The sequence below is a fragment of the Cyanistes caeruleus genome, chromosome 6, assembly GCF_971803275.1.
Source record: "Cyanistes caeruleus chromosome 6, bCyaCae1.hap1.1, whole genome shotgun sequence".
NCBI classification, from domain to species: Eukaryota; Metazoa; Chordata; class Aves; order Passeriformes; family Paridae; genus Cyanistes; species Cyanistes caeruleus.
In genome coordinates, this window is record NC_141706.1 from 30,330,176 (window position 1) to 30,354,487 (window position 24,312).

The window sequence follows — 24,312 nt, forward strand, 5'->3', positions numbered from 1 at the left end:
GGCCGGCGGGGACGGGAGGCCACATCTGGGACGGGGGGAAACGGCGGCTTGGGGATCGTCAGCGGCTCCTGGCGCCGTGAGCCCCGGTGCGTGTTCGTGGCGGCGAGGGGGGCGCACATCTGGGGGCGACACATGTGGGGGCGACACATCTGGGAGCGGGGGAGGGCGGGGGCGGGGGGAGGAGGACAGGGCCGAGCCAGCAGCGCCGGGCCCTCCCCTCTCCCCGCCCCTCCGCCGCGCTCGGCGCCGCCGGGACCGGGAGCCGGGACCGGGAGCCGGGACCGGAGCCGAGACCGGAGCCGGGCCATGCCAGCCGGAGCCCCCGCGGGCGCGGCGCGGCACCATGGCCGCTGAGAACCGCTCGGCGGCGGGCGGCGGCGCGCCCTGGGCTGGGCTGCCCGGTGAGTCGCTGCTCGGGGCTCCGTGTGCGCGGCGCGGGGGGCGCAGGGCATCCCCCGCAGGGTCCGGCGCGGGGGTGCCAGCATGGCTTTGGGTGCATGGGGAGGGGGCTGCGCACCCCCGGGGGATGTGGCACGCGGTCGCCCCAGGAATGGGGGAGGTGTCTCTGCCAACTTTCCCACATTCCTGCGTCTCTCCGGGAACGCCGGGGTGCTCCGCGGGTCGGGACCCTCGCTCTGGTTCGCTGCCCCGGGATGTCTGGAGCCGTGCAGCCCTACCAGGGCACCGGGGTGATGTATGTCTGGCACCCCCTTTCCCTGCTCCCATCCAGACCAACACCGTTCCCGGGATCCCGTCGCCCGAGGAACCTCGGGTCCCTCCTGTCACCCAGGAAACAGCCTTGCCAGCATCCTGAGTAGGGAATATGAGCAGCCTGCGGCTCCGGGGACAGGCACCCCCAGGAGGAAACCCAGGACGGAGGTTATTTGCTCCCCTGGTGCCTTCCCTGGGAAGGAGACGTTCCTGGACAAGAAACTACCTGCACGCTTTCTTTTCTTCCCTCGCTATTCCAACAAGAGCGACAGGAACAGGGCCCGGATCTTTTGGACACTTTGTCGCCATGCTGGGCAAGCCCCTCTGGCGCTTGTGGCCACCTCCCAGGACATGACTAGGCAGAAGTTTGCCCCCTCTCCCCAAAACCCTTTGCCAGGCTGGGCATTGCGAGGGAGACAGATCTTGCCCACTCTCTCCCTCAGCGTGGATCTCATCTTTCCTTTAGCCCTTTCTGGCCCTGTTGCACCCTTCCTGCTGGTAATGGCAGAGCTGCCCCGTGCTCCCTGTTGGCCCATCATGGACAAGAGTCGGGCAGCCCCACCCTTCTTTCTTTCCAAAATAATGACATTGGCTTCAAATCAGGGAACAGTTCTTGTCATTTTTCTTAAATAAAAGCAGCACTGTCTTCTGTCTGACCTGTTTTCAACCCCTCTGATTGTGCTGTGGATGGATTTTTCTTTTCTTTGGAAAGCCCAAGGCTAGGGAGATACTTCCCAACCTGAGAAACAGCTGGTGTTCTCCTGTGCTGGTAGCTGGGCTCTGCTTGGGCATTTGGAGACTCCCTGCTTTATCACAACTACCTTGAGTAACCTCCAAGGGTGGTTTGACGTCTGCCACAACTTGCAGAGTCAACAGAGGGGCCGGAAGAATTGCTACAATGCAGTTGGGTGGCTTGTTAATGCAGGCGCTGTCTGTCGAAATACTCAGGTGCCAGGATCCCAGAGCCCAGGCTTTTGGTGAAACAGCACCAGAGACAATGCTCACGTTGAAATCACAGGTGACACCAAGATGCTTTCACTGTCTCTACTGCTGGGCACCACCTCCTGCTTCCTAACACCCTAACTCCTGCGATCTGAGCACCTGCTGCTGCTCTTCAGCCCGGACTAGGCCCCCATGAGACATCCCAGCAAAGAGCAAGGCATCCAGTAGAGATCCTAATCAGCAACCCATCCCTGGTTCACCCTTGAGCCGGGATGGTGGCCAGCGGTGGGAGCCCTGGGTGTGGCGGGTGGGGATGGGAGCAGGCGTGCAGCGGTGGGCAGCAGCCCTGGTTCCCGCAGGAGCCAAGCCAATGTGCCCTTGCAGCCAGTTCCCAGAGCTGCTGGACGGAGCAGCAGCGGCCCTGGGAGTGACCTGATGAGTGGGCAGAGGAAAGCTGATGGGAGGAGGAGGAGAAGGGCTACCGGTAAAAGTGGTTTGTTTATTCACACGAGGGGCGTACCCATCTCAGCGGGTCAGTCTGTTTTCTTTCATAGAAGAGAAATGAACTGAAATGATTAATTAATGCTGTGATCCAATTACTCTGAGTTTGCAGAAGGAGCATGGTTTTTCTCTTTTAACTGTCCCCACGAGCATCCCATTGATGTCAGGTTTTGTCATGGTTGGGGTTTTGTTGTTTTGTTGTTTAAAATTAAAATGACTAATATCTCCCCAGGAAAAAAAAAAAAAAAGAAAAAGAAGGAAAAAAGACAAAAACAGGGAATAAAAATAGTGAGATCAGGAGGAACAGCTGATGCAGAGCAGTCCCCAGCACACCTTTGTGTTGATCCCTTCTCTGCCTGCCCTGCTGAGCCCTGACCAGCAGCATCCACAGAGGTGAAGAGGTTTGGTGAGCGCCTAGCCGAGGTGGCAGACACAGCTCTGCAAAGGCAGAGGGGAAAGCAATCATGAGAGAGGGAAATAAAAGCTGTTTGCAAGGGGCTGCTGCTTTCTGCATAAACACAGCTCCTCTTTCCACATGGACAGGCACGCAGCAAGTGTTTATGTGTGCAAGCTGACCCCTTCTCCTTAGCACACTAAGTCAGGGCTTCGATGGGCATCTTGCGGAGAAGTGAGCATTGTCCTTGAGCCAGTTGCTCCTCAGTCTGACATGGGTCTATGCCCTTATTGCTCTCCAAAAAGCCAAGAGAGGAGGTTTGCTTTGCATTTCAGCATCCATTCTGAGCTGGCTCTTAAACTGTGTGTTTAAAAACATGTTTGGGGGAGATGCAAGAGTGCAGGACCCGACACGGCAAGGAAATGGAAGTTTTGGACCAGATCATTCCCATATACTTCCTTCCTCTCCTCTCTTCACTCCCAGCCCATTCCCTGCTGACTGCTCTTTAGCCTGCCAAGCACCAGCACCCACCATGAGTGTGCCAGGTACCAGTGGTGTGGCAGGGCTCCACACCTGGGCAGTGTTGAAGCCTCTTAAGCTTGTGATTGGAACCATGCCAAATCCATCCTTCTTCTGAGGGATTTGTGCAACCAGTCAGAGAACAGACACCAGTTTTTAGGAAGACTTGTGTGCTCTCCTGCCCAGGGCCCTGGCAGACCAGGAGGAGAGGGCGGGCCTGAATGTGTGGCTGCTGTCCAGCTCACAGCCCAGTGGAGGAGTGTGCCAGCCTCGACCATCCCTGGGAGCACAACCCACCCTGACATCCTTTTAACCCTCTAGGCATGGCAGTCTTGCTGCATCCAGACCCTTGAACATACTGAGGGGGAACCTTGCCCTGTATTCAGACAAATTCATTTGCTGAAGCTTTGAGGAATTAGGCATTTCCTGGACAAATTAATCTGGGCCAAGACGGGTCAGGCTGGCCCATGACTCCAGTATCTCGCTGGTGCATGAGCACGGGGCAAGGTGTCTCTATGCCTTGAGGCATAGAGACCGAGTTTTATCAGGAGACTCACAACCCCTGATGTTGAACAGTCCCTGTTCCCCCAGCTTGAGACACCTGGGTGTTCTCACTCTGTGCCTGTTGGCAGCCATCCCAGCTTCCCTGCAGATCCATGCACTGGTCCTCTTGGGACTTGACTCTGTGCCAGGACAGCACCGTTTGACCTGCCTTCAGACGCCGAGTCCCCTGGCGCTGTGAGCACAGCAATGAGGCTCTGCTGGAGATGCTCCCCAGCTCCGCCCCTTGCGTGCCGGGCACAGCTGCTCACACCTTCGCCCCAGGGCTGCTCTCGGGACCCTCCAGAGATGCCTTCAGCCCTGAGGCCGCACGGCATGGAGGAGGAGCTCCAACAAAAGCTCAGTTTATACCTTGTATGATGTAAGTTTGCTGAGAAAATGAAGATCACCAGCCTGTCCAAGCCTGCAAATGCAATGGCTGTAGGCACAGTGCTTTGTCCCTCTGACAATCCCTGAAACTGTTGCGCGACGTCCTGCACATCAGAGCTGTGTGAGTCAGTGTCTCTTCTGCCTTGCTGTGACCCTGTCCCCATCGTGCCTTTATGTTCTGTGCAATGTGAGCTCCATTCCCACTCAGTGCATGAAGCAGTGGCAGGGATGCCCAAGTGCCCTGTTCCCTTCCCACCTTCTGCCCCAGCATTGGGCAGGTTGAAGTGGGTGGCTGCAGAGGAACCTCTCCCACCTGTTCCAGTGACTCAGAGAGAGCTGGAGAGGGATATGGGGAAGCACAGGGCTGTTTTAGTTGTCTTCATGAGTCTCAAAGAGAAGTTACATCCCAGGTCAGTTGGTGAAGGAGGGGCAGCAGCTAGGAATGTTGTCCTTTAAAGGCAGAACTCAGCGCAAACCATGGAGCTCCTGGAGCGCAGCAGGCTCGGCCTGAGATGTCGGCATGTTACTGAGCTATTGAGGGTGGCTGTGCTTCTCCAGCCAAGAAAGCCAGGCAGAGAAGCAGCCCCTCTGGTACCACAACTGCTTTTAAATCTAGCATATTGTATAGCACCTTGCAGCTTGGCAGAGGAGGCAGTGTGGTCTGACATCAGGAGCCTCAGCTGGAAGTGTCTGGAGGCGCAATGTCATCAGCAGTGTTAAGGCTCCTGGCGAAGTTGGTTTGCACTGGCCAGTTAAGGGGTTAATAATTCAGCCTCTTTAAGCAGAATTAGATTGATTTGTCTGTGGGAAACTCAGCTGCAGTTGTGCAACACCGAGGTCTGAAAACATGAGTCTGCAGACACGATGTCCCGGGCCCCTGCATCCGCTCCAGGTCACAGAGCAGCTCTCCAGAGGCCTCCATGGCGCCATGCTTCACTGACCCCACGCTTGCAGACCCTCCCAGTGTTGATGTTAGCTCCCAGGTCCCGGGCAGCGTGGCAGGCTGGCTCTGCTGAGGAGGGATGAAGATCCTTGAGGGATGTTTGCATGACCAAGATGGGAAGGAGAGTGCCCGGAATCTCAGAGTCTTTAGTGCCTCTGGGGTAGCTTGGATCCCTTCTCTGCTGACATTTACATCATGTGCAGTCGCAGATAAAAAAGTGCCAAAATGTACACATGCCAAAAAAGTGCATGCATGTGTACAGAGAGGAGTGGAGAGCAATGAAACCCTGCTGGCATTTGTCTTTGCCTGAAAACAGGCATGAATTTCCTGGCCTCAGACCTGCCTTTCTGCAGCACTCAGGATCAGTGTCTAGCATGGTGGTCTCTACACTTCTTGCAGAGCTCAGATAACTCACCAAGGCCCATAAGTGATGCTCAGCTCATGAAACCCTCTGCTACTATGTGCTACTATTGCAGTCCCAGGCAATGAGGTGGCTAAAAGCCCTGCCCTGTGCTGTGGGGCGCTGCCTGAAGCGTCAGTGTGGGGTGAGCAGCACCGCATCCCTGACTGCCCGAGCTGCATCCCCACCCTACGGCTCATGGGGACCCTGGGGGAAAAAAGGGTGAGTGTAGAGTGCTGTGGGTCTCTGCACGGAGGTCAGCCCTTGCTTTATTCAGGCTGGGGATCACCCTCCTGCAGTGGCAAGGGTGGCTCCAGGCAGAGCTGGGCTGAGCCAGAGAGCTGCAGCCCAAAAAGGTTTCCAGCTCCAGCACAGCTCCCGCTCTGCCCAGCAAGGAGCTGCTGGGAGCCTCCAGAGGAGGCAGCAGGGAGAGGTTTGCAGGCAATGTCTCTGTGTGAGGCCTCTCCTTCTCAGAAGATTTTCTTAGGACTTTTCTGTGGAGGAGATAGGTAATGCCTCTCTGGCAGACTGAGACTATTCCCACCTCCTTCCTCTCTGTCCCTCCCTTTCTCTGTTGCCACCATGGATGGGGATTTCCTAACTGCTCTCCTCCCTTGGCACCCTGACCCCCACATTTTCCATTCTGCTTGTCCATGCCCTGGGCTCTCCTGCCACCTTCTGCTACACCTCCTCTTCTTCACTCTCTTTGCTCAGCCATCACATCCAAATCCTCTGGCAGATCATGTGGCCAAACGGGGTCTAACATTTTCAGTTTCCTTTTTCATTAGCACCTCAAAGATTCCCATCTTCAATCTGCCCCCAAGACTAGGGCTCTCACATACACATCCATACAGCAGGATTCTTGCTCCTGCCTGATTTTCTGCCCTTGGCTCAGGGCATCAGCTGTTTTCTCTCACCCGTTGCTTAGCTGGCTCATTTGTCCTCTCAAAGCCTTGCAGAGCTTCACACTGCTCCATGGGGCAAGGGGCTCTTGTTTCCATTGTCACATCTTTAAAGTTTCAGGCGAGTACCTTGCTGTTTGCTCCCTGCAGTGCCTCAGCTCTGGGATGAGTTACAGAGAGACGTGTTCCCCCTGCCCTCCTGACACCCATGCCAGAGCAGCACTGCATCTCTGACTGCCCAAGCTGCATCCCCACCCTACGGTTCATGGAGACCCTGGGGGGCAAAGAGGGTAAGTGCAGGGTGCTGCAGGTCTCTGCATGGGGGCCAGCCCCTGCTTTGTACAGCACCAGCCCTGGCACCTGGGACAGGCCAGGGGAGGCAGATCTCCCAGGATGCCAGGACCTGGCATGGGAACCTGTGGCGGTATGGGGCCGTGGCAGGGTGAGGGAGCTTCCCTACAATTGGCTTCCCCAAAAGAGCCAAGTCCTTCCCCCTTGCCATCCCCTGGGGCAGGGGGAGCTGCTCTTCTAAGCAAACAGCTCTTAGGTGTTGCAGCACTTGCCTCTCTATCCCTCCTCCACCATTCTCTCTCCCACGGGCATCTGGTCCTGGCCACTAACCTCTCCCTGGGAAGAGCCCAGCTAATCCAGGCAGTCACTTGTTGCTGTAATCCTCTCTCTCTCTCTCTCTCTCTCCCCTCCTTCCTGGATGCTGGCTGGTCCCAGAGCCCTTCCCGGCAGTGGGACCTGTAGCTGCAGCGGGGCTATTTCTGCGGCGCTGCCTTGAAACAGCTGGGTTCTGTTAAAGCTTCAGCCCAGGCATATAAAAGAACATGAGCATCTCTCTGAGGCAGAGAGCATTAATGCAGTGGATGGGAGGGGAGAAGTGTGGCTCCAGCCCAGGCTCAGCTGGAAGCCCAGCACCTTTCTGGCTCAGCGACATGGGCTGAGCTTTGCCACCAGCAGGGAGCTGCAGCCCTGGGGTGGCCGAGGGGCACTGGAGGGAGGGCACCGTGTCCCCCTCGTCCCGCCCCGCCATGCCGCCGTGCTGAGCCTTCTCCCCCCGGGATGTTACCATCGGAGCCGGCGTGGGAGCTGCTGGGGAGCCGCCGGTGCCTGGGAGCTGCAGGCTGGGCACAGCAGGGTAAGGCTGGGCTTTGGCTTGCGTGGCATTTGCCATGCACAATTGCTAGTAGCGTTCCACTCATAGGTTATTTATTTGGCCTAATAATTGGGTGACAGGTGGTTAATTAATTGTCAGAGTGACCGGTGTGCTGGTAGGCTATTTATAGGAGTGACCTTTCAAGTACTTTTTAAAAGACCATTTCTCACTGGCTTGCTTCTTGTCTGGTAATGCTGTGGATAAATGGCGTGCGGCCCCTTACAGTCTGCAAAGGGCACATTAGGGATACAGGCAAGTGCTTGGGGGGCAGTTTGGGCAGGTGGTAGAGCTGTGCCTGCTGTGGGATGCTGGTGAGCCTGCTGGGCTGGGCACTACCTGCAGGAGCAGCTCAGCAGCCACGGCTCCGACCTGCGAGCGCTTCCCATAGCCGGGGGAAGCCACCTTGGACGCCGTGCCTTGGCTTTGCTCTGAAAGCCAGCATTAACCACGTAGGTACAAGCAGCAGTGAAGGCAGGGAGGCTCCTGGCTTGCTTGTGGGGATGGTGGGGTTACCCAACTGCAACACTCCCTTCTGGCCCTGAACACAGCAAATTTTCCAAACCTGATGCACAAACATGTGTCAGGCACGGGGTGGGGGGGTCCTCTGGCCCCATCACCTCCCCCTGAAAGCTGGCTGCTCCTGTGCCACTGAGCTTACTGCTTCTCCAGTGACTCCAGGAAAAGCTATCATAGGTTCTTAACTTGTGGGGATGGAGGAAATTGCTTTGCCTCATGAGGACCAGTTGAATAGTCGAGGAAGAAAGAAGAATAAATTATTCAATGGAAAAATCAAATGCTCAGAACCACCCTATATGTACTGACAAGAAACAATTCCTGCTCCAGAATGGCTCAGATCTCCTCTGGAGCAGGATAAGGACTTCAGAGGGGTAAAAGCACAGCCACCAGCTGGAACTTGGAGGGCAGAGGGAGCCCTGACATTTTAACACAACAGATCCTGCTGGCCTCTCATATTTTTTTCTGTTTTTCTAGTTGTTTATTGCCTTCATCATTGCAATGCAGAGGCACAGGAGCAGACCAACACCAACCCTCCCCCTGCCAGACACAGGGCCTGGCCTCGGTCTTCTCTCCTATGTTGTATTTCTGAGGTGCCTTCCAGTATCTAGGAATTCTGTTTTCACACTCTGAAGGGTGTGAATCTGTCAACCAGAACAACCCCTCACTAGTTGTGAAATGGTGCCATGATTCAGGAACTAATTAACAGCTATTAGATAATGCAATTAGCGCCACAAACTGCCACCCTACACCCTAAGTATACCTTCCCTTTGTGAGCGTGAGCCATAAATGTCTAGCATCTTCTGTTCCCTCTCTTGCCTCCCTCCTCTCCTCTCCTCTCCTCCTTGTGGTGGTGGCTGCACAAACTGCCCAGCCCCACATCACATCAGCAGTTTGACCTGACAGGATTAATCCCATTTAGACTTTTACCCTCCCTGCACTTTTAGGAAGGCCAAGACAAGCAGGGGGCTGGCAGTAGGCTGGCTGGGCTCTTTCCAAATGTGATACCAAAGGTGATGTGCCCGGGCCCAGCCTTTGGCACCCAGACAGAGCAGTGGGTGACGTGTGCCTTCTCCTGGAATGTGCCTGTGGTGGAGGGGGCCACCTTCCCTCCCTCCTGGAGACAGGCAGCACTCAGAGTCCCACACGATCCATCCAGCCAGGAGCTGACAGCCACAGCCCCTCCATCCTGTCCCTGGGTTCAAGGTCGCTTTCAATTTTGCTGTTGCTCCAAACCCCTTTCCTCTGGGAGCAGCTCATGCTCATAGGTGTCTGCTAAAGCACAGTGTTCTCTGATTCCTCTCCCTGTACACATCTTCCTCCCCAGACTGGTGTGCAAGTGTGGGGCTTGCTTTATGATGGGTTCCTTGCAGAGCTCTGCTCATTCCCAGAGGCTTTGCTTCAACTGCATGTGAAGCAGACATGGCTTTGCCCCCCACTTGCACCTGCTCCCTTAGTATCCCCAGCCCTGAAGATGATGCTGGGGTGGGGGCAGTGTCAAAACTCTGGTGGTGACATGTGGGATAGGGGTTGTGGAGCAGAGAGAGGCTGTGCAGTACAGGGAGAAGAGGCAGGGAATGTGGGACAGCAGGGCTGCTTGCTCCAGGAGCTCATCCCACAAGCTTGAGGTGCCACCATCACATGGGTGTGTGTAAATACCAGCCTCTCCCATTGCCTTTGCTGTGCTGGTGCAGAGAATGGCCAGCTCCTTCCACACAAGGAGCAGCAGGGGTGGGAAGGAGCTAAACCCTCCATCCCACTGAGCTGAGTGCTCAGCAGGTGCTCAGTCACGAACTGCAGCCCATGGAGCACCAGCCTCCAGCTACTGCAGATTCTTGGGTACAGGATGGTCACCAGCAGTACATGACAGGGCTTTCTCCTCTCCTATCTGGCAAGAGGCTGTGAGGCAGTTCATAGGAGCTGACAAGCTGGGAAGGCTTGCTGGAGAGGCATGAGGTGCAGCAAGGAAATAGCAGGGGTTTTCTGCTGTGGTCTCGAGTGTCACCCTGTGACGGAGCACTGGCTTTGCTCTTGCTCTGGAGTTGAATCCTCACACTAGAGGTGTCACACCCATGATTGCAGGCAGCAGTGGAGACCCTGCTGTGCCCACTGCCCACAGTAGTTGAGTCCCACCCAAATTATAATTTTCTCTGCTTGTATCTGTGGCTGTGTGGGAAGGGAAAGGTATTTCCCTTGGGGACCACTGCAGCAGCCACAGAAACTCTTGGACCAGAGGATGCTATCAGTAAAGAGTTGGAGTCTCCCAATGGCTTTGATGGAGAGGAAAAAACCAGCTGTAAATCACTGCCAAAAGTCTGAGGGAGTTTGCTGTAGCTGGCTGGTGCAACCAGGTGTGGGAGAGCAGCCATGAGCACTGCAAAGAGTGGTTGTGTGCAGGCTGAAAAGCCAACTGGTGTCACAGGTGGGTAGGGGTTCCAGCCCCAGGAGCCCTTCTGAAGTGATCTCTCAGCTTTCTCAAGGCCATATCTCCTCCCTGTCTGTGGTGTCATCATGAAAGTAGGGTGCAAAAAGCGATGGAGACAGAGAGGGTGATGTAGGATGGGGGCTGTGAAGGGAGAGAGAGAAGTGCACTCCTGGAGGTACAGGGAACAAGCACTGGGCACTGGAGTACATAAGGAAGGCATTTAGCGGAGAGACACCAAGTCCTGGAGAGGTCCCTTGGTGTCTGCTGTCACAGCATTGGGAGCAGTGATGCAGCTGGCATGAGGGTGGAGATGGTGTCACACTGGTGAGTTTGTTGCAGCTTCACAGCTCTCCTGTGTGCTCTCTCCATCTTTGGACACATGATAGGGATGCTAACAGAAATGTGACTGCCTGGGGGCTGTGCCCCCACCCAGGCCCTTCCCACGTAGCCTGGATGCTCTCTAATCCTAGTGCCCATACAGACATGATTCATGGCTTGGTCAGCTGCACACACCTACGAAATTTGTAGCATCTTTGGCCCTTTCCCAGCTCCAGACTGGGCTGCCTCCTCTGCTGGAAGACAAAGGCAGTGCCAAGCGGTCCCAGTGAGTTCAGAGAAGGTGTTGGGGGCAGAAGAGTGAGACAGGGGGATAGAGAGCAGAAAGTGGGAAAGAAGGGATGCCTGGTGGTCTGGGGTATGGCAGAGAACAGCCAGGGGATCTGAGGTGAGGGTGAGTGTTGTACACAGCTCCCAGCTCGCACTGTTGCTCTGTCTATGTTGTTGTATGTTATCTTCACACCTTTAAGAATTTTCAGTCTTCCTCCTTCCCTCACACGGGGGGTTACTTTATTTTTGCTGTTAGGTGAAGGCTTACTTTCACAGCGCACAGCGTTTAAGCCCTGCGCCCAGTTGCCTCTGCCTCCTCACACCAGTTTGCAGCATGACCTCTGGGTGGCATCCAAAGGCTCTCCTGTGGGGCTGCCGCAGCCTTTCCTCCGGTCCTGGGACATGGACAGAACAGTTCGGGGCTGAGATGGACTTTTCTTACTTTGGGTGACTGAGAACACAAACCTCTGTCAAGGCTGATAATTAATTAGACACGCTTAGAAGAGGATGCCAGTTTATGAACAAAAGTGAGAAAACTGAAACCCACATTTTAGCAGAGACGATGGAAAGGTTTCTTTTCAAGACTTTTAAATTCTTCTTGGAAGATCTGGGGTAGATGTCTGCATGATTGCTAGCTTGTCTGATCAGTTTGATTAGCTGTTACAAGAATGACAGTTAAATCTCCCCATCTCACCAAAGTGAAGAAATTAAAACTCATTTCAATTGTACTGCAACCAACCCCCAAACTGCCATGATTATATATTTCTAAGCCCTTTTATACACTTATCACCTTTTCTCACATCCCTGGCTGGGTGCCCAGGAACGGATGGCAGCAGTAACCTCTTTCCCTCTCCCTTGATGCATCTTTGATGCATCCCTTGTGCCCAGAGCTGGGTGCAAAGACGGGCAGTGCTACCAGGCTTCCTCACCCCATCCATATCTGGCATGTAGCATCTACCAAAGGGCACTGCTTTCTTTTAAAAGCCTTTTGTCTTCACAGACATGCTGAGAGGATAATGGTAGAGTGGTATTTCTTTGTCCCTCACCCACTTCTTTCCCTTGTACCTGTAAGAGGAGCTCCACCACTATTGCAGCTGTAGCCTTGCTAATGCAGAAGCTGCCTAAATGGCTGCATCAGACCCTGGCTTTAGCATCTCAGCAGCCACATTTTCATTTAATTACACCTGTATCTCTTTAGAAAGTGCTTATATTAAAAACTTGGCTATTTGCTGATGGCAGACATCTCCTACCTTCACCACAAATGAAAGACAAGGGCTTTTATTTTCAAATAATTAAAATAGACAAACTGATCTCAAGGCCTGCCAGACCCTGTTTGGAAGAGGTGCACGTTTCTGGCATGTTTATATATTCAGCAAGATCAGCTTCAGGACTCCATGGGGCTGAACTCCTGCCCTGGGCACCAGGAGGAGCTGCTGAAGGGGCTGCCCTTGATGGTCTGGCAGGGTTGGGATGCCCCCAAAAAGCCAGGGTGAGGCTGGTGAAGGCCCATCATCTTTTGGGGGCCTGGATGGCATAGGAGAGGCAGGTTCAAGGGGAAGCTCTTCTGTCCAGCCCAACTCCCTCGGTGCCTTTGCTTTTCCTTTGCCTTCCAGGAAATTCCTTTTCATCTCAACACAGCACTTCTTGTCTATTGATGTTTTTTTTTTAAGGTCCATTCTACTCTTACCTTGGGTGATTAACCACAGGCATCTTGGTTTGGATGAAGGCAGTAATTCTGTCTGTAATTCTCATCACTTTTCATAACTAATTCCATGTATCACACTGAGGTGTCTAACTCCATACCATACATCTCCATGGCCTGGGTGGCTACAGCTGTACTGTGATGTGGGACTGGGGGAAGGGGCCATCCCTTCCCAGCATCACTGACTGATGGCACTTGTGCAGCTCCCTCCCCCTCCCAAGCCTGCTGTGCTGTGCATTGCGCCACACCAAATTACCCATCTTCAGCCTTTCTCGGCTTCTCAGCATCTGTATCTCAGCAGTGTCACCCTTTGGTCAGGGCCACCTCTGCTGGACCGGCTGGTGCCCCTGGTAAGATGCTGTGGGACTCACATAAGCTGTGGTGTAACTTGCTGTTTTCCTTCTCCCAGATTTCATCTTCCAGAAGGAGCTGTTTGCTGCAAGAGACACAGGTGAGCCGAGCAGACCACGGCACGGGTGTTGTGGGTTAGGCCCCTCTTGGGGAGTGCTTTGGCGAGGTCAGCGGGACGTGCCTGAGGCATACCATAAACCTGCTCTTGTCCCTGGGGCAGGGCACTGGCTCCATGCTGTGCTGTTCTGGCAGTGAGTGCTGTGTGTGCCTCCCCCCTGGGCTCTGCAGTCCTCTTTCCCCCAGCCCTCTGGCCTCCCTGTGTGCCTTTCTGGGGCACACGAGGTTGTGCTCCCATTGGGATATGCAAAGAAGGGACCATCACACCCTGGCCCTACAAAGAAGGGACCATCACATGCTGGACATGGGACTGTCCTAGCCCCATTCCTGCTTCTCTCCCTGCAGCTCATGTGTCTCTTCTACTGCTAAACAGGGAGACAAAAAAATGCCTCAAACAGCCTACTGGAGTGGCAGAGAGAAGTCCAGGAATGTCAGGAGATTTTTTGAGCACTAGCCAACAGTAGTGCTGGCCTGGGAAACTGAGAAAATGCTGCCAGGACAGGCTGGCAAGTCTGATATTCTCGCTTTCTGTCCTCACTCTCCTTGCAGATCCCATGCACAACCTCTCTGCTCAGCCCTGGCAGGCAAAGATGGCCAACCTGACCTATGACAACTTCACCCTGGGCAACCACTCTGAAGTGGCCCTGCAGCCTCCCACCAACTACAAGACAGTGGAGCTGGTTTTCATTGCCACTGTCACTGGCTCACTCAGCCTTGTCACTGTGGTAGGGAACATCCTGGTGATGCTCTCCATCAAGGTGAACCGCCAGCTCCAGACTGTCAACAACTATTTCCTCTTCAGCCTGGCCTGTGCAGACCTCATCATCGGGGTCTTCTCCATGAACCTCTACACGGTCTACATCATCAAAGGCTACTGGCCACTGGGGGCCGTGGTGTGTGACCTGTGGCTGGCTCTGGACTATGTGGTGAGCAATGCCTCTGTCATGAACCTGCTCATCATCAGCTTTGACCGGTACTTCTGTGTCACCAAGCCCTTGACATACCCGGCCAGGAGGACCACCAAGATGGCAGGGCTAATGATTGCGGCCGCATGGATATTGTCCTTCATTCTCTGGGCTCCTGCCATCTTGTTCTGGCAGTTCATTGTGGGCAAGAGGACAGTCCCCGAGAGGGAGTGCTACATCCAGTTCCTCTCCAACCCAGCGGTGACGTTTGGCACAGCCATTGCTGCTTTCTACCTGCCTGTGGTCATCATGACGGTGCTGTACATCCACATCTCCCTGGCCAGCAGAAGCAGGGTAAGGAGGCACAAGCCTGAGAGCAGGAAAGACAGGAAAACCAAGTCCCTCAGATTCCTCAAGGGCCCCGTGGTTAAACAGAACAACAATAACTCTCCCAAGAGGGCTGTGGAGGTGAAGGAGGAGGTGAGGAATGGGAAAGTGGATGACCAGCCATCTGCACAGACAGAGGCCACTGGCCATCAGGAGGAGAAGGAGACATCCAATGAGTCCAGCACCGTCAGCATGACCCAGACTACTAAAGACAAGCCCACAGCAGAAATCTTGCCAGCAGGGCAAGGACAGAGTCCAGCCAACCCCCGGGTGAACACAACTTCCAAGTGGTCCAAGATTAAGATTGTCACCAAGCAGACTGGGTCTGAATGTGTCACCGCCATTGAGATTGTCCCAGCTAAGTCAGGTGCCTCTAACCACAACTCCCTGGCCAACAGCCGCCCAGTCAACGTTGCCAGGAAGTTTGCCAGCATTGCCAGAAGCCAAGTACGGAAGAAGCGCCAGATGGCTGCCCGAGAGAAGAAAGTCACCCGAACCATATTTGCCATCCTGCTGGCCTTCATACTCACATGGACGCCCTACAACGTGATGGTCCTCATTAACACTTTCTGTGAGACCTGCGTGCCCGAAACAGTGTGGTCCATCGGCTACTGGCTCTGCTATGTCAACAGCACCATCAACCCAGCCTGCTATGCCCTCTGCAACGCCACTTTCAAGAAAACCTTCAAGCACCTTCTCATGTGCCAGTACAGGAACATTGGCACAGCCAGATAAACTGGTACTCAGGGACCACTTCAGTAACATTATGGAAACCCTTCCCTTTGCCTCCTTTGCCAGCGGGGGTTCTTCTGCTCCCCACTCACAACAGTGCAGACTGTGCAGTGAGTGCAGATGATGCCCTTCATCCAACGCTGACAAAAATCCAAGGTGTCTCTGAGCTGCAGGTCCTTCCAGTCACCCTGGGCCTGGGGACTAGCTCGGGGGCCCACCGGGAAAGCCAGAGGCAAGAGGAGATGTGGTCACCGGGAGCCCTTCCCAGCTCCACGCTCTTGAGATTGGCCAAATGGCATCAGTGTTTTTCCTAAGACTGGATGTACCTTTTTCCCCAGCTGACCATCTCCAAGGTATCAGAGCTTGTCTGCATGCAGATGGGCTAATGCTGGATGCTTTCCATTGGCTTCTAAAGTGTTTATTACCCAAGAAATGAAAAGAAACCAGGGTCAAACATTTGCTAGGCATCTTGGACCAGGCTGGCTCAGGCATGCTAATGGGGAGTCCTGCTGGCCCAGCCAGGCCCCCTGCAAAGGCAGTCAAGATTGGACCCTAACAGATGTGGCAAGATGCTTCCTTTCCCTTGAGAGTGCCATCGGACATCCTCACCCAGGGACCTGGGGCAGAATTTTTCCCTGGGCTCTGGCTCTGCTCTCCCCTTCACACACTTTCTGCCCTCAGACAGTAATTTGCTGAAAGACAGACAAACCAAGCATTTCACTCCTGGGTGAGGAGTGTGAAACCCAGTCGCCTCTGACAACAATGGAAACTAAAACTGCAAAGAAAAGAAGTGGTGTGGTGCAGGACTTCGCTCCACAGCCCTGGGGGAATGGGGGCCCTGAGAAGTGGGCAACAGTGACTGTGAAAATAACTGTCCCTGAGAGGGACCGGGGGGAGCTGGGGGTCTCAGAAGAGGGTGGGAAGAGGGTCTGCAATGTGGCCAAGGTGCCCCCTGTCTCAGCTGGGCCATGAGCTCTCCCCACAGTGGGTGTAGGAGGCATGGCTCTGGAGGCAGAAGAGGATGATGGTGGCCTCCAGCCCCACTCCTGCCCTGAGTGCAGGGGGCTCCTCCAGGGAGGCCAAAGGAGCCAGTTGCTGAGCTTTGTAAATGGATGTAATGCTGTCATGGGTGTTGCGGCAGAGCCCTCAGCATGCGGGCTTCAGCCAGCGTCTCCAGCCTCCTCCCAGCCCACCCGTGTGTGCAACCCAGAGCACCCTGGCACAGCTCCCTAGCTTCTCCCAAAGCCAGGTGAAAGCCTTGGTGGACACAGCCAGGTGCAGGCAAGGGATGGGATGGGGCCACTCTAGTGCTGGCAAACTCTGTGTTCATATGTCCTTCCCGTCCTCATGCCAGGGTGCAACTTGCAGAAAGGCTGCCCCAACCTAGATGGGAACCCCTCCAACACTACCTTTAGGGGTACCCAAAATGCCTGGTGGGTTTCTGGGTATTTTTAAATGGTTACAACTGCAGCCCAACACACTCCAAGACAAATAAAGACCTTGGATCAGGAAACTAATGGCCATGGTGTGAGGAATGAATGAGTCATCACCCAAGTGGCTCCTTCCCTGCTTCCCAGTGTCACCCACTGGTGATATTTCCTGCAGTCCATCCCTTCTGCCAAGATTTCCAAGTGTTGTTGGAAAGAAGCTGTGAGGTCTAGTGCTTTGTTCAGGACCACGTGCATGTGGCATCCAGGCCACCACTACCAGCTGCATGGTAACTTCACTGCTGGTGCCAGTAGGGTCAGCACACCTGGGGTTTCCTGGGGCTTCCAACACAGCATTACCTTGTGGGGACAACAGGGGTGTTCTGATACTTTTTTTTAAAAGATTTTTTATTGGAAAAGAAAAAAAAATTCCAAAAGGAGAGCTCCCACCCATCACTGGTCTTGGCATGGCAAAGGCAGAGGGGCTTCAGCCCCAGCATGGACACACATGGTTAGAAGTGACAGAGAGGAGACACGGTTGCTTCTCAGGGTGATGGTTGTGTTTTCCTCAACTGCTGCAGGTAAATCATGCCCCGGCTAAAGTTTATCCCATGCTGGAATAAACCCCCTGAGGTGAGAGTAGTCCTTGAGTGAGAAGCTTGAGTGATGGGTTTACTTGGTCATTCAACACCCAGCCCTTCCCTCTGGCACTGGTACCCAGTGGAGGAGCAAGGAGGCTCCAGGGCTTGCAAAAGGATGTGCCAAATGCAAGTCATTTGTGCTGGAGGGTGGAAAAATGTGTGTTCCATCCCAGCTCTCTGAGCACATTCCAGGGAATCCCAACACCAGCCGAGAGGAGGCAGTGCCCATGGGACAGCAAGGGAGGAGGCAGCCTATCCTGCAGGGTGGGTGGGTTTGCTCTCTACAACACTAATGATTAAAACAAGGCATCTCAGTGAAAGGAGTAAGGAGAGGAGGAGGAAGACTGTAGTGTGGGCTAGCTGCAGCTGGACATCCAGTCCTGTAGGCACCATGTTGAGGATGCTGGCTTCCTGCTCTAGTCTTTCCCCTTGCCCTTCTTTGCTGCATTCAAGAAGCACAGGAGACAAGAGTTAGTAGTGCATCTGCTGGCAGCTCTCAGTTCCACAGACACTGCTGTGGTAGAAATGTAGCCAGCATGGCTGGCTGAGCACGGTGCAGTGGCTGCATCCCTGCAGGCAGCTTCCTGCCATGCCAAACCACATTTTGCACCAGTTCTGGTGTGAAGAGAGCAGGGAATCCCCATCCCACCAAAGATGGCAGTGGTTTGTGGGGGGCACTAGTGTTTTTCCTAGTAGCACCTGCATCTCCCCCAGCCAGCAGCTGGACTTCACAGTGCAAAGGAAAGAGCATCCTACAAAATCCCCCACACCACCAGCAAAGCCAACCCCAACAGGCCAAGGTACCTCTGAAAAACCCCTGCCCAAGGTTGCAATGGGACCCTTCTGGGGACCGGAGTGGTGGGTACTGACCTTTGGACTTTGACTTGATCTTGGAGGAGCAGGGCTTGGTCACATAGACAGTCTCCTCACACTGGGCATTGTACAGGGCTTTCTTCAGGATGCCAGAGCGAGTCTTCAGGCCTGTCTGAGCACTGCAGCCTCCCCAGCTCTCAAACTTGTACTTGCAGTCAGCTGGATGAAAGGGGAGAGACATCAGAACTAGCCAGGAGCTGGCAGGACACTAGCCCCCATCACCCAGCACAGGCTGGTCCCCAACCACCCCATCTCCATGTACCCACCTCCAAATTTCTTCTTCCAGTTGCAGGGGATCTTGCACTTGAGCTTCTTACTCTCATCTTTGCAAGTTCCCTCGCGGTAGCCCAGGCCACAGTCCTTACTGTTTGGAACACAAGGTCCCCAGCGCCAGTCCTCACACTTGGAGCCATCCTTCTTTGTCTTTTCTGTGCAGAAAAGTGGAGAGGGCACTCTCTGCAGGGACAGGGGAGCGTGCCCCACTCTTCCCCCCGCCCCACTGTCCCAGGCTGCCCCTCACCTTTCTTGTTCTTGCCAGCCTCGGCAGCAGCAGCCACCAGGATCAGCGCCAGGAGGAGGAGGAGGCCCCGAACCTGCATCCTGCCTGTGGAGGAAGGAGAGTGTGAGGTGGGTTGCAGGCTGGGGTGCAGTGTGGTGTCGAGGAGGGGACGGTGGGCTGTGGGCAGCCTGTGTTGGGAGTAAGACAGCAGCTCACATTTCACACACTCACCTACATGTGTGTGTACCCCACTGTGCCCTGCTTGTTGCCACCCAGTGGAATATGTTCACTAATTGCAACAAGAAGGTTAATTGTGTACCTCAACAACTGCCTCCCACTAGGGAGCTGCAGGGATGAGAGATTGTTCCTACCCCGGCAGCCCTCCCGTTGCCCTGCATGTGGTCAAAATGCTCTCCATGGGGACCCCACAGCCCACACAGGATCTGGGGAAGATCCTACAGTTGGCTGCCAGTTGCCAGTCCTCACTCCCATATTTCTCTGTGGATCCTTTATCCATGACCCAGCGGGCTGCTGCCCCATACTGAAGAGCCTTTGGCCAGGGAACACAGCTCCCATAGTACCTTACTCCAGGGTTCAAGAGGATGCCAGGGAGAAGGAAAAAAGCCCAGAAAAACAAATCTGCTTCCATGAGAGGTCTGAGAGTTAAATCCGTGGATTAAACACCAAAAAAAGAGCATCCACAGTGTGGGAGTTCATTGGAGGGATGGAGTGGGAGTGCTGAGCCCACTGCTCTCACCACCCATGCGTGCAGGGGGTAAGCAGATGTGCACACACCTGGGAGCAGGTTGGGGACAAGGGTGCACACACATTAAGGTTGGGCTCTGGGGATCATGCCCTTCCCCCTGCCCCAGTAGCCTTGGACCATGTGACAGCTCCCCTCTGGCTGCCACCATGAGACTCTGTGGGATGTGGCTGCCAACACTGGAGTCCCAGATCCTGCTTTCAGTGGGAACAGGAGTGCAGGCATACAGAGCCAGTGTTTCAAATCTGGAGACCCCTTTCCTGCTCCCCCAAAGCCCTTTAAGATGCCACCCATATCTGTGTGGCAGCAGCCATCCATAAAACACACAGCACCTGCCCCGGCTCTGTGATGGGCTTTGCAGAATTGGGCTGTAGAGGACAGGATGAACCGCAGGCCCCAGGGGACATCAGCACAGGGAAGAGCCCGGGGTCAGCATTTGCTCCCCGCCCTGGGCTCCCTGGGCAGCGTGCCAGAGAGAGCAGCATCCCACATTATTCAGGCTCCAGTGCACTCACCTTTCATGCATCCGCCACCAAGCTGCCAGCTTTGCTCTGCATTGAACTGTCACAGGGAATTACACAGAATGGCTGGCTGAGGGCACAGTCGGGGTGAGATCTGCCTTCCCCCTCACCCAGCCCGGCTGGGAGCCATCCTGCCGAGCACAGCTCTGCTGTTCCCACCCATCTGCCCTCAAAGGGGACGAGGGCTCAGCCCAGATGGGATGGTTACAGATGACAAGGCTGGAGCTGAGTTGACTTACAGACGTGGCTGTCCCACTTTCTGCAGCAGCTCTTATGGTGTAGCACCTCTGACATCCACATTATTCACAGCATCTCCCTGGTTTCAGGTGTTCTGTAAACTCCCATCCTTTGCTGCAGAGCATTTCTCTGTGCTCCTTGCACCTACCTCCTAGCCCAGCACCTTCTGCTCAGACCCTTCTGACATTGTTTTCAAGCCCCCAGGGCAGACAGCCCCAGCTGATGTGCTCACTCCTGCCTCACCTCCAGGCACAGACTTCCTCTGTGGTGCAGTGGGGGCCTGCCCATGTGTACACAGGGATGCTGGAAGGATGCCCTCTGAGGGGATGACCCTCAGCTCCAGCTCCAGGGACCCCTGAATTTGCTCCCAGGCTCGACCCAGCACATTGCATTCCCCAGACAAAGGTCTGCAAGGACCTTCAGTCACGGCTCATCCTAAAGCATTCTTAAGGAAAAGAGAGCGCAGTTTCCCAATCGGTTTTCCAAACAGTCAGGCAAACAAGGGCTGTTCCTGGCTGGGCTGACAGCACCTTCAGGCATGCTCACACAGCCCTACTCCTCCTGTGTCCCTGTGGGGCCCCGGTTTCTCTCCTCCTCAGATGCTGTCTGGCTCTCGTATAACATCAGTCCCTGTTCTCCCTTCCCCTCTCCTCTAGCTGCCCTGGGTTTCTATGATCTATGATCAGCTCTAAAAAGAAAAATAAAATCGCCTGGTGAAGCTGAAGCAGAGCTCAAATACCCACTTATTGCAAAGGGAAAGCTTGGACCTCTCTCCAGACATCATTCTGGCCCTGACTTCTATTGTGGGCCACACATCCTCCCCAGCTCCTGATCCCTCAGTGGTGTCCCCGAGTGCTCCTGGGAACGGAGCTGGCACCCCCGCACAGCCCCTTTTCCAGCAGTGGGACCTCTCGGCTCGCCTTTGCTCGGCTCGAATTGCAGCTGGCTCTGGCGGTGGTGGGCGCAGGACTGCTGTCCTCCCTCTGCGGGCTGAGCTGCTTCCCAGGCTCCGGGCAGGCAGCCCGGCTCTGGAGGAGCCAGCCCAGCGCTCGGGAAGCCCGTGGCCTGGAGTGCCAAGCGACAGCAACAAGTTCCCTGCTGCCAGGAAAAGGGGACCGAGCAAGAGCCCGTGAGCCAAGGCGTCAGCACGGCCAGGAGGCTTTCCTAGAGGTGCTGAGGGAAGCAGAGCCGGGGGGCTGTGGGGCTTTCCAGCAGGCGGTCTCACCTTCCCCTCGCAGAGAGGAGAAAGTGCTCCAAGGGAAAAGGGTTCTGGCCCTGCACTGGGGGCAGAGAGGGTGGAGCAGGCAGCCCTTCCACACCTCTGTCCTCCGCTCCCTCCTCGGGGTACATGCTGTGCCCTCAGCCCCGCAGAGCCTCTTTCCCTCTCCCTCCGGGGAGGCGGGCGCTGGTCGAGCCCCGCTCCGGGGCCGCTCCCCGGGCTCCGATCGGAGGATCTCCACCAGCCGAGCTCTCCCTGAACCAGTGCGGGGTGCTTCCCCAGAGGGACAGGGGTAGGATACCGGGCCACTACCTCAACCCGTCTGCTCTCCGGGAGCCCTGACTCCCTCCCAAACTCCATCCGTCTGCATCTCCCGGCTCCTCACAGGCGATCCCGCACCGGGGGGTCACCGCCCCCGGTCCTCCGGCCCTAGTCGCCCTTTTCTGCAGCTCCTTCCCGGCCAGAGCCTATCCCCCACCCCGGCAAAGCTCCTTCCCGCTCCGGGGAGCTCTCAGCTTGGATGAGTGCCGCCTCCCCGGGGAGATGCGGGCGGTCGCCGCTGGCCTGGCCCGGGGCGCCCATGGCCGTGGCGTCGGGCGGGCGGTGCCGCCGTGCACGGGGCCCGGGGCTGGGGGCCCGGGGCTGGGGGCCCGACCCCGGGAGCTGTGGGCGGGGGGCCGCACTCACCTGCGGAGCGGAGCGGAGCTGCTGCCTTTGTGTGGCGGCCGCGTGCGGAGCCCCGAGCGGCGCACAGCGGCCCCTGACGTCGGGCTCGGCTGGCAGCAAAAAGGTGGGTTTTTAGCCCAAAACTTTTCTCAAGCTCCTCCTCTGCCCCCCGGCAGGCACAAAGGCAGGGCGGCGGGGGGGCGGCCCGGGGGCAGGCTGGCCCCTCGGCCGGCGGGGCGGGGGCAGCGCGGGCCCCTCGGCCGGGGGTGAGCTGGGCCCGGGGGGCGTCAGGTCCCGGGGGGCACGGCCCCTGTCCCTCGTCCCCTCTCAGCTTCCTGCTGTGCTCTCCAGCCCGCACCCGCGGTACGGGTTCAGCTGAGCAGGCACTCCATCAGCACCGAGAGGCCGAGGGGTGCACAGCTGAACAGCCGGGCAGGTCTCCCCTGGGCGCTGCTGCTCTGAGTTCCGCTGGCAGCTGGCCCCGGGGACACCCCCGGGCCGAGGAAAGGGAACCACCCTGTGTCTCCACCAGCTCCGCGGATGCCTCCTTCTCCATCAAGGCCACTGGCATCAATGGACCGACCTCTCACGGTCTCTGCCCTTTTCACCCTTCTCGGCCTGCTCTGCTTCTCGTGGGGAGCTGGCAGCAAAGGGGTACTCTCAGCACCCAGAGTAGCACATCACTTACATGCTGCCCCAAGTGTCCGCCCGGTTCCATCCCTTGTGACCTGCCTGCCTGTTCCCAGCTCAGCCATGCTGCAGCCGTTCTCCTTGGACCAACTGCGAGTATCCAACTGCCGCTGGGGCATGAAAAGGACCTTGCAGATGTGACTGCTCCTTTTCCCCCATCCACCACCTTTTCCTGGGAGGTGAGCAAGGCAGCAGCCAAGCCAATTCCCTTTTGGAGTTAGCAGTGTCATGCCAGAAAAATGGGGTTGTGGTGGGGAATGGAGCCATTTCTCCACCATTTATCCTGGAAGAAGTCTGCTGACAGCAGGGTTGCCACAGGTAGGATTGCAGGGCAGGGGCAGGGCTGTTTTTTATGAGCTGCTTCAAAACCAGGAATCACTTTCCAAAAGATTGCCACATTTAATTGTAACTCTGCCAGCAGTTTCCTAAACATCTGTAAAGGTTTTGAGGAGAGCTGGTAAATGTGGGAACGTGTCATCTCCCCTTTCTGCTGCACACACAGCAACAGGCACTGTTCTGTCTGGTGAGGCATCTGGAGATGTCAGGCTGTACATTTGAGCCCAGGATGCAGAAATGGATCCTGATAGCCGGGCAGGTAACAAAGCCAAATAGCCTCTACCCATTGCTGGGCCTTTAAACTCAAGCTGAAGAAAGCTGCTGAGACAAACTTCAATGTAAAAAAGAAGGACCTAGGTGTACATCAGGTTTGCATGACTGAATCACGGGACTGTGATGAGCAGACCAGGGCCTATAGAACTGTTAAAGAACTAGGTGTGGAGTGAGCACTACTGCTTCTCTTCAGCTGTTTCTGGTCAGGAGCTGAAGATCTCACTGGAGTCCCCAGGGCACAGCAGCCTAAGGTACGGTGAAGCCCGGTGCAAATTTTCACTCCTTCCAGGGAACCAGGAGACAAATACTAGCTGTGCAAGAGAGCAGAGATGCATTGGTGCACATCACGCTCAGCAGTGGCTGTGCCTGGTCCCTTTGGCCTCTTTTTGAGGGACATGGGGGAAATGGCTCCTTCCTCAGCTCAAACAAGCAGCAGAAGGCTGTGACTGCAGAAAGGGGCCTCATACTGAGGAAAGGAGGAAAAAAGAGGGAGTGTGACCAACCCAGGTGCATTTCCCTGCAATTAGTTAGCTTGAGTTTTTTACCTCCAAAAATGTCACAAGCTAATTCATGGCAAGCCAGCTCTGCATTTTCCATCTCTGGTCAAAGCCTGATCCTTGGGGAACTGGTAGTGGATGTTGCAGCAGAGCCAGTACAGAGACACAACCATGCATGGGAGAGGAATGACCTTTTTCTTTTTGAGGTGTGTGGCAGGTAATCATTATCAGGGCCAACTGCTACCACCCCAGCTCTGCTTAGCTGAGGCTGGGCTTGCATGGCTTTCTCCAGCCTGCACCCATGCACTTGGTGCCTACACCTCCAGGTGTGCTTTGATCCCACAGGAGGGCAGACAGACCTCTTAACCTCCAGCACCTGACTGAAAAGGACAAAGACAGTATGCTGACATCCTTTGGGCAGAAGGGCAGGACTCTGCCCCAAAGGTATACTGCCCCTTTCCCAACACTCCTCATCAGAGTGATCACATAGTGGGACTGTTTTTCTTCCCCACTGTATATTTGACTCTG

At 55.6% G+C, this 24,312-nt stretch overlaps 2 protein-coding genes across 6 annotated transcripts; one reads left to right on the top strand and one right to left on the bottom strand.

Annotated features, from left to right (window-relative positions):
* Positions 1 to 256: 256 nt before the first annotated feature.
* Positions 257 to 16,659, top strand: CHRM4 (cholinergic receptor muscarinic 4). 4 transcript variants are annotated; one of them, XR_015288241.1, is made up of 4 exons: positions 266 to 401; positions 13,060 to 13,101; positions 13,668 to 16,341; positions 16,497 to 16,659. XR_015288241.1 is itself a non-coding variant. In XM_086893692.1 (3 exons), the coding sequence occupies exons 1-3, from the start codon at positions 344 to 346 to the stop codon at positions 15,143 to 15,145; spliced, it is 1,578 nt and encodes a 525-aa protein (XP_086749818.1). In that variant the 5' UTR covers positions 257 to 343; the 3' UTR covers positions 15,146 to 16,659. The 4 variants fall into 4 exon arrangements, 3 of the variants coding, with proteins under 3 accessions (XP_086749818.1, XP_023783889.1, XP_086749817.1); XM_086893692.1 differs by having other exon boundaries at positions 257 to 401; positions 13,668 to 16,659; XM_023928121.2 differs by lacking the exon at positions 266 to 401 and adding an exon at positions 6,293 to 6,532 and having other exon boundaries at positions 13,668 to 16,659.
* MDK (midkine) lies at positions 16,261 to 22,746 on the bottom strand. 2 transcript variants are annotated; one of them, XM_023928122.2, is made up of 5 exons: positions 22,677 to 22,746; positions 18,604 to 18,687; positions 18,350 to 18,511; positions 18,081 to 18,242; positions 16,261 to 17,652 (listed from the first exon to the last, which is right to left on the bottom strand). In XM_023928122.2, the coding sequence occupies exons 1-5, from the start codon at positions 22,741 to 22,743 to the stop codon at positions 17,627 to 17,629; spliced, it is 501 nt and encodes a 166-aa protein (XP_023783890.2). In that variant the 5' UTR covers positions 22,744 to 22,746; the 3' UTR covers positions 16,261 to 17,626. The 2 variants fall into 2 exon arrangements, with proteins under 2 accessions (XP_023783890.2, XP_086749819.1); XM_086893693.1 differs by lacking the exon at positions 22,677 to 22,746 and adding an exon at positions 22,010 to 22,163.
* Between the last annotated feature and the right edge of the window lie 1,566 nt (positions 22,747 to 24,312).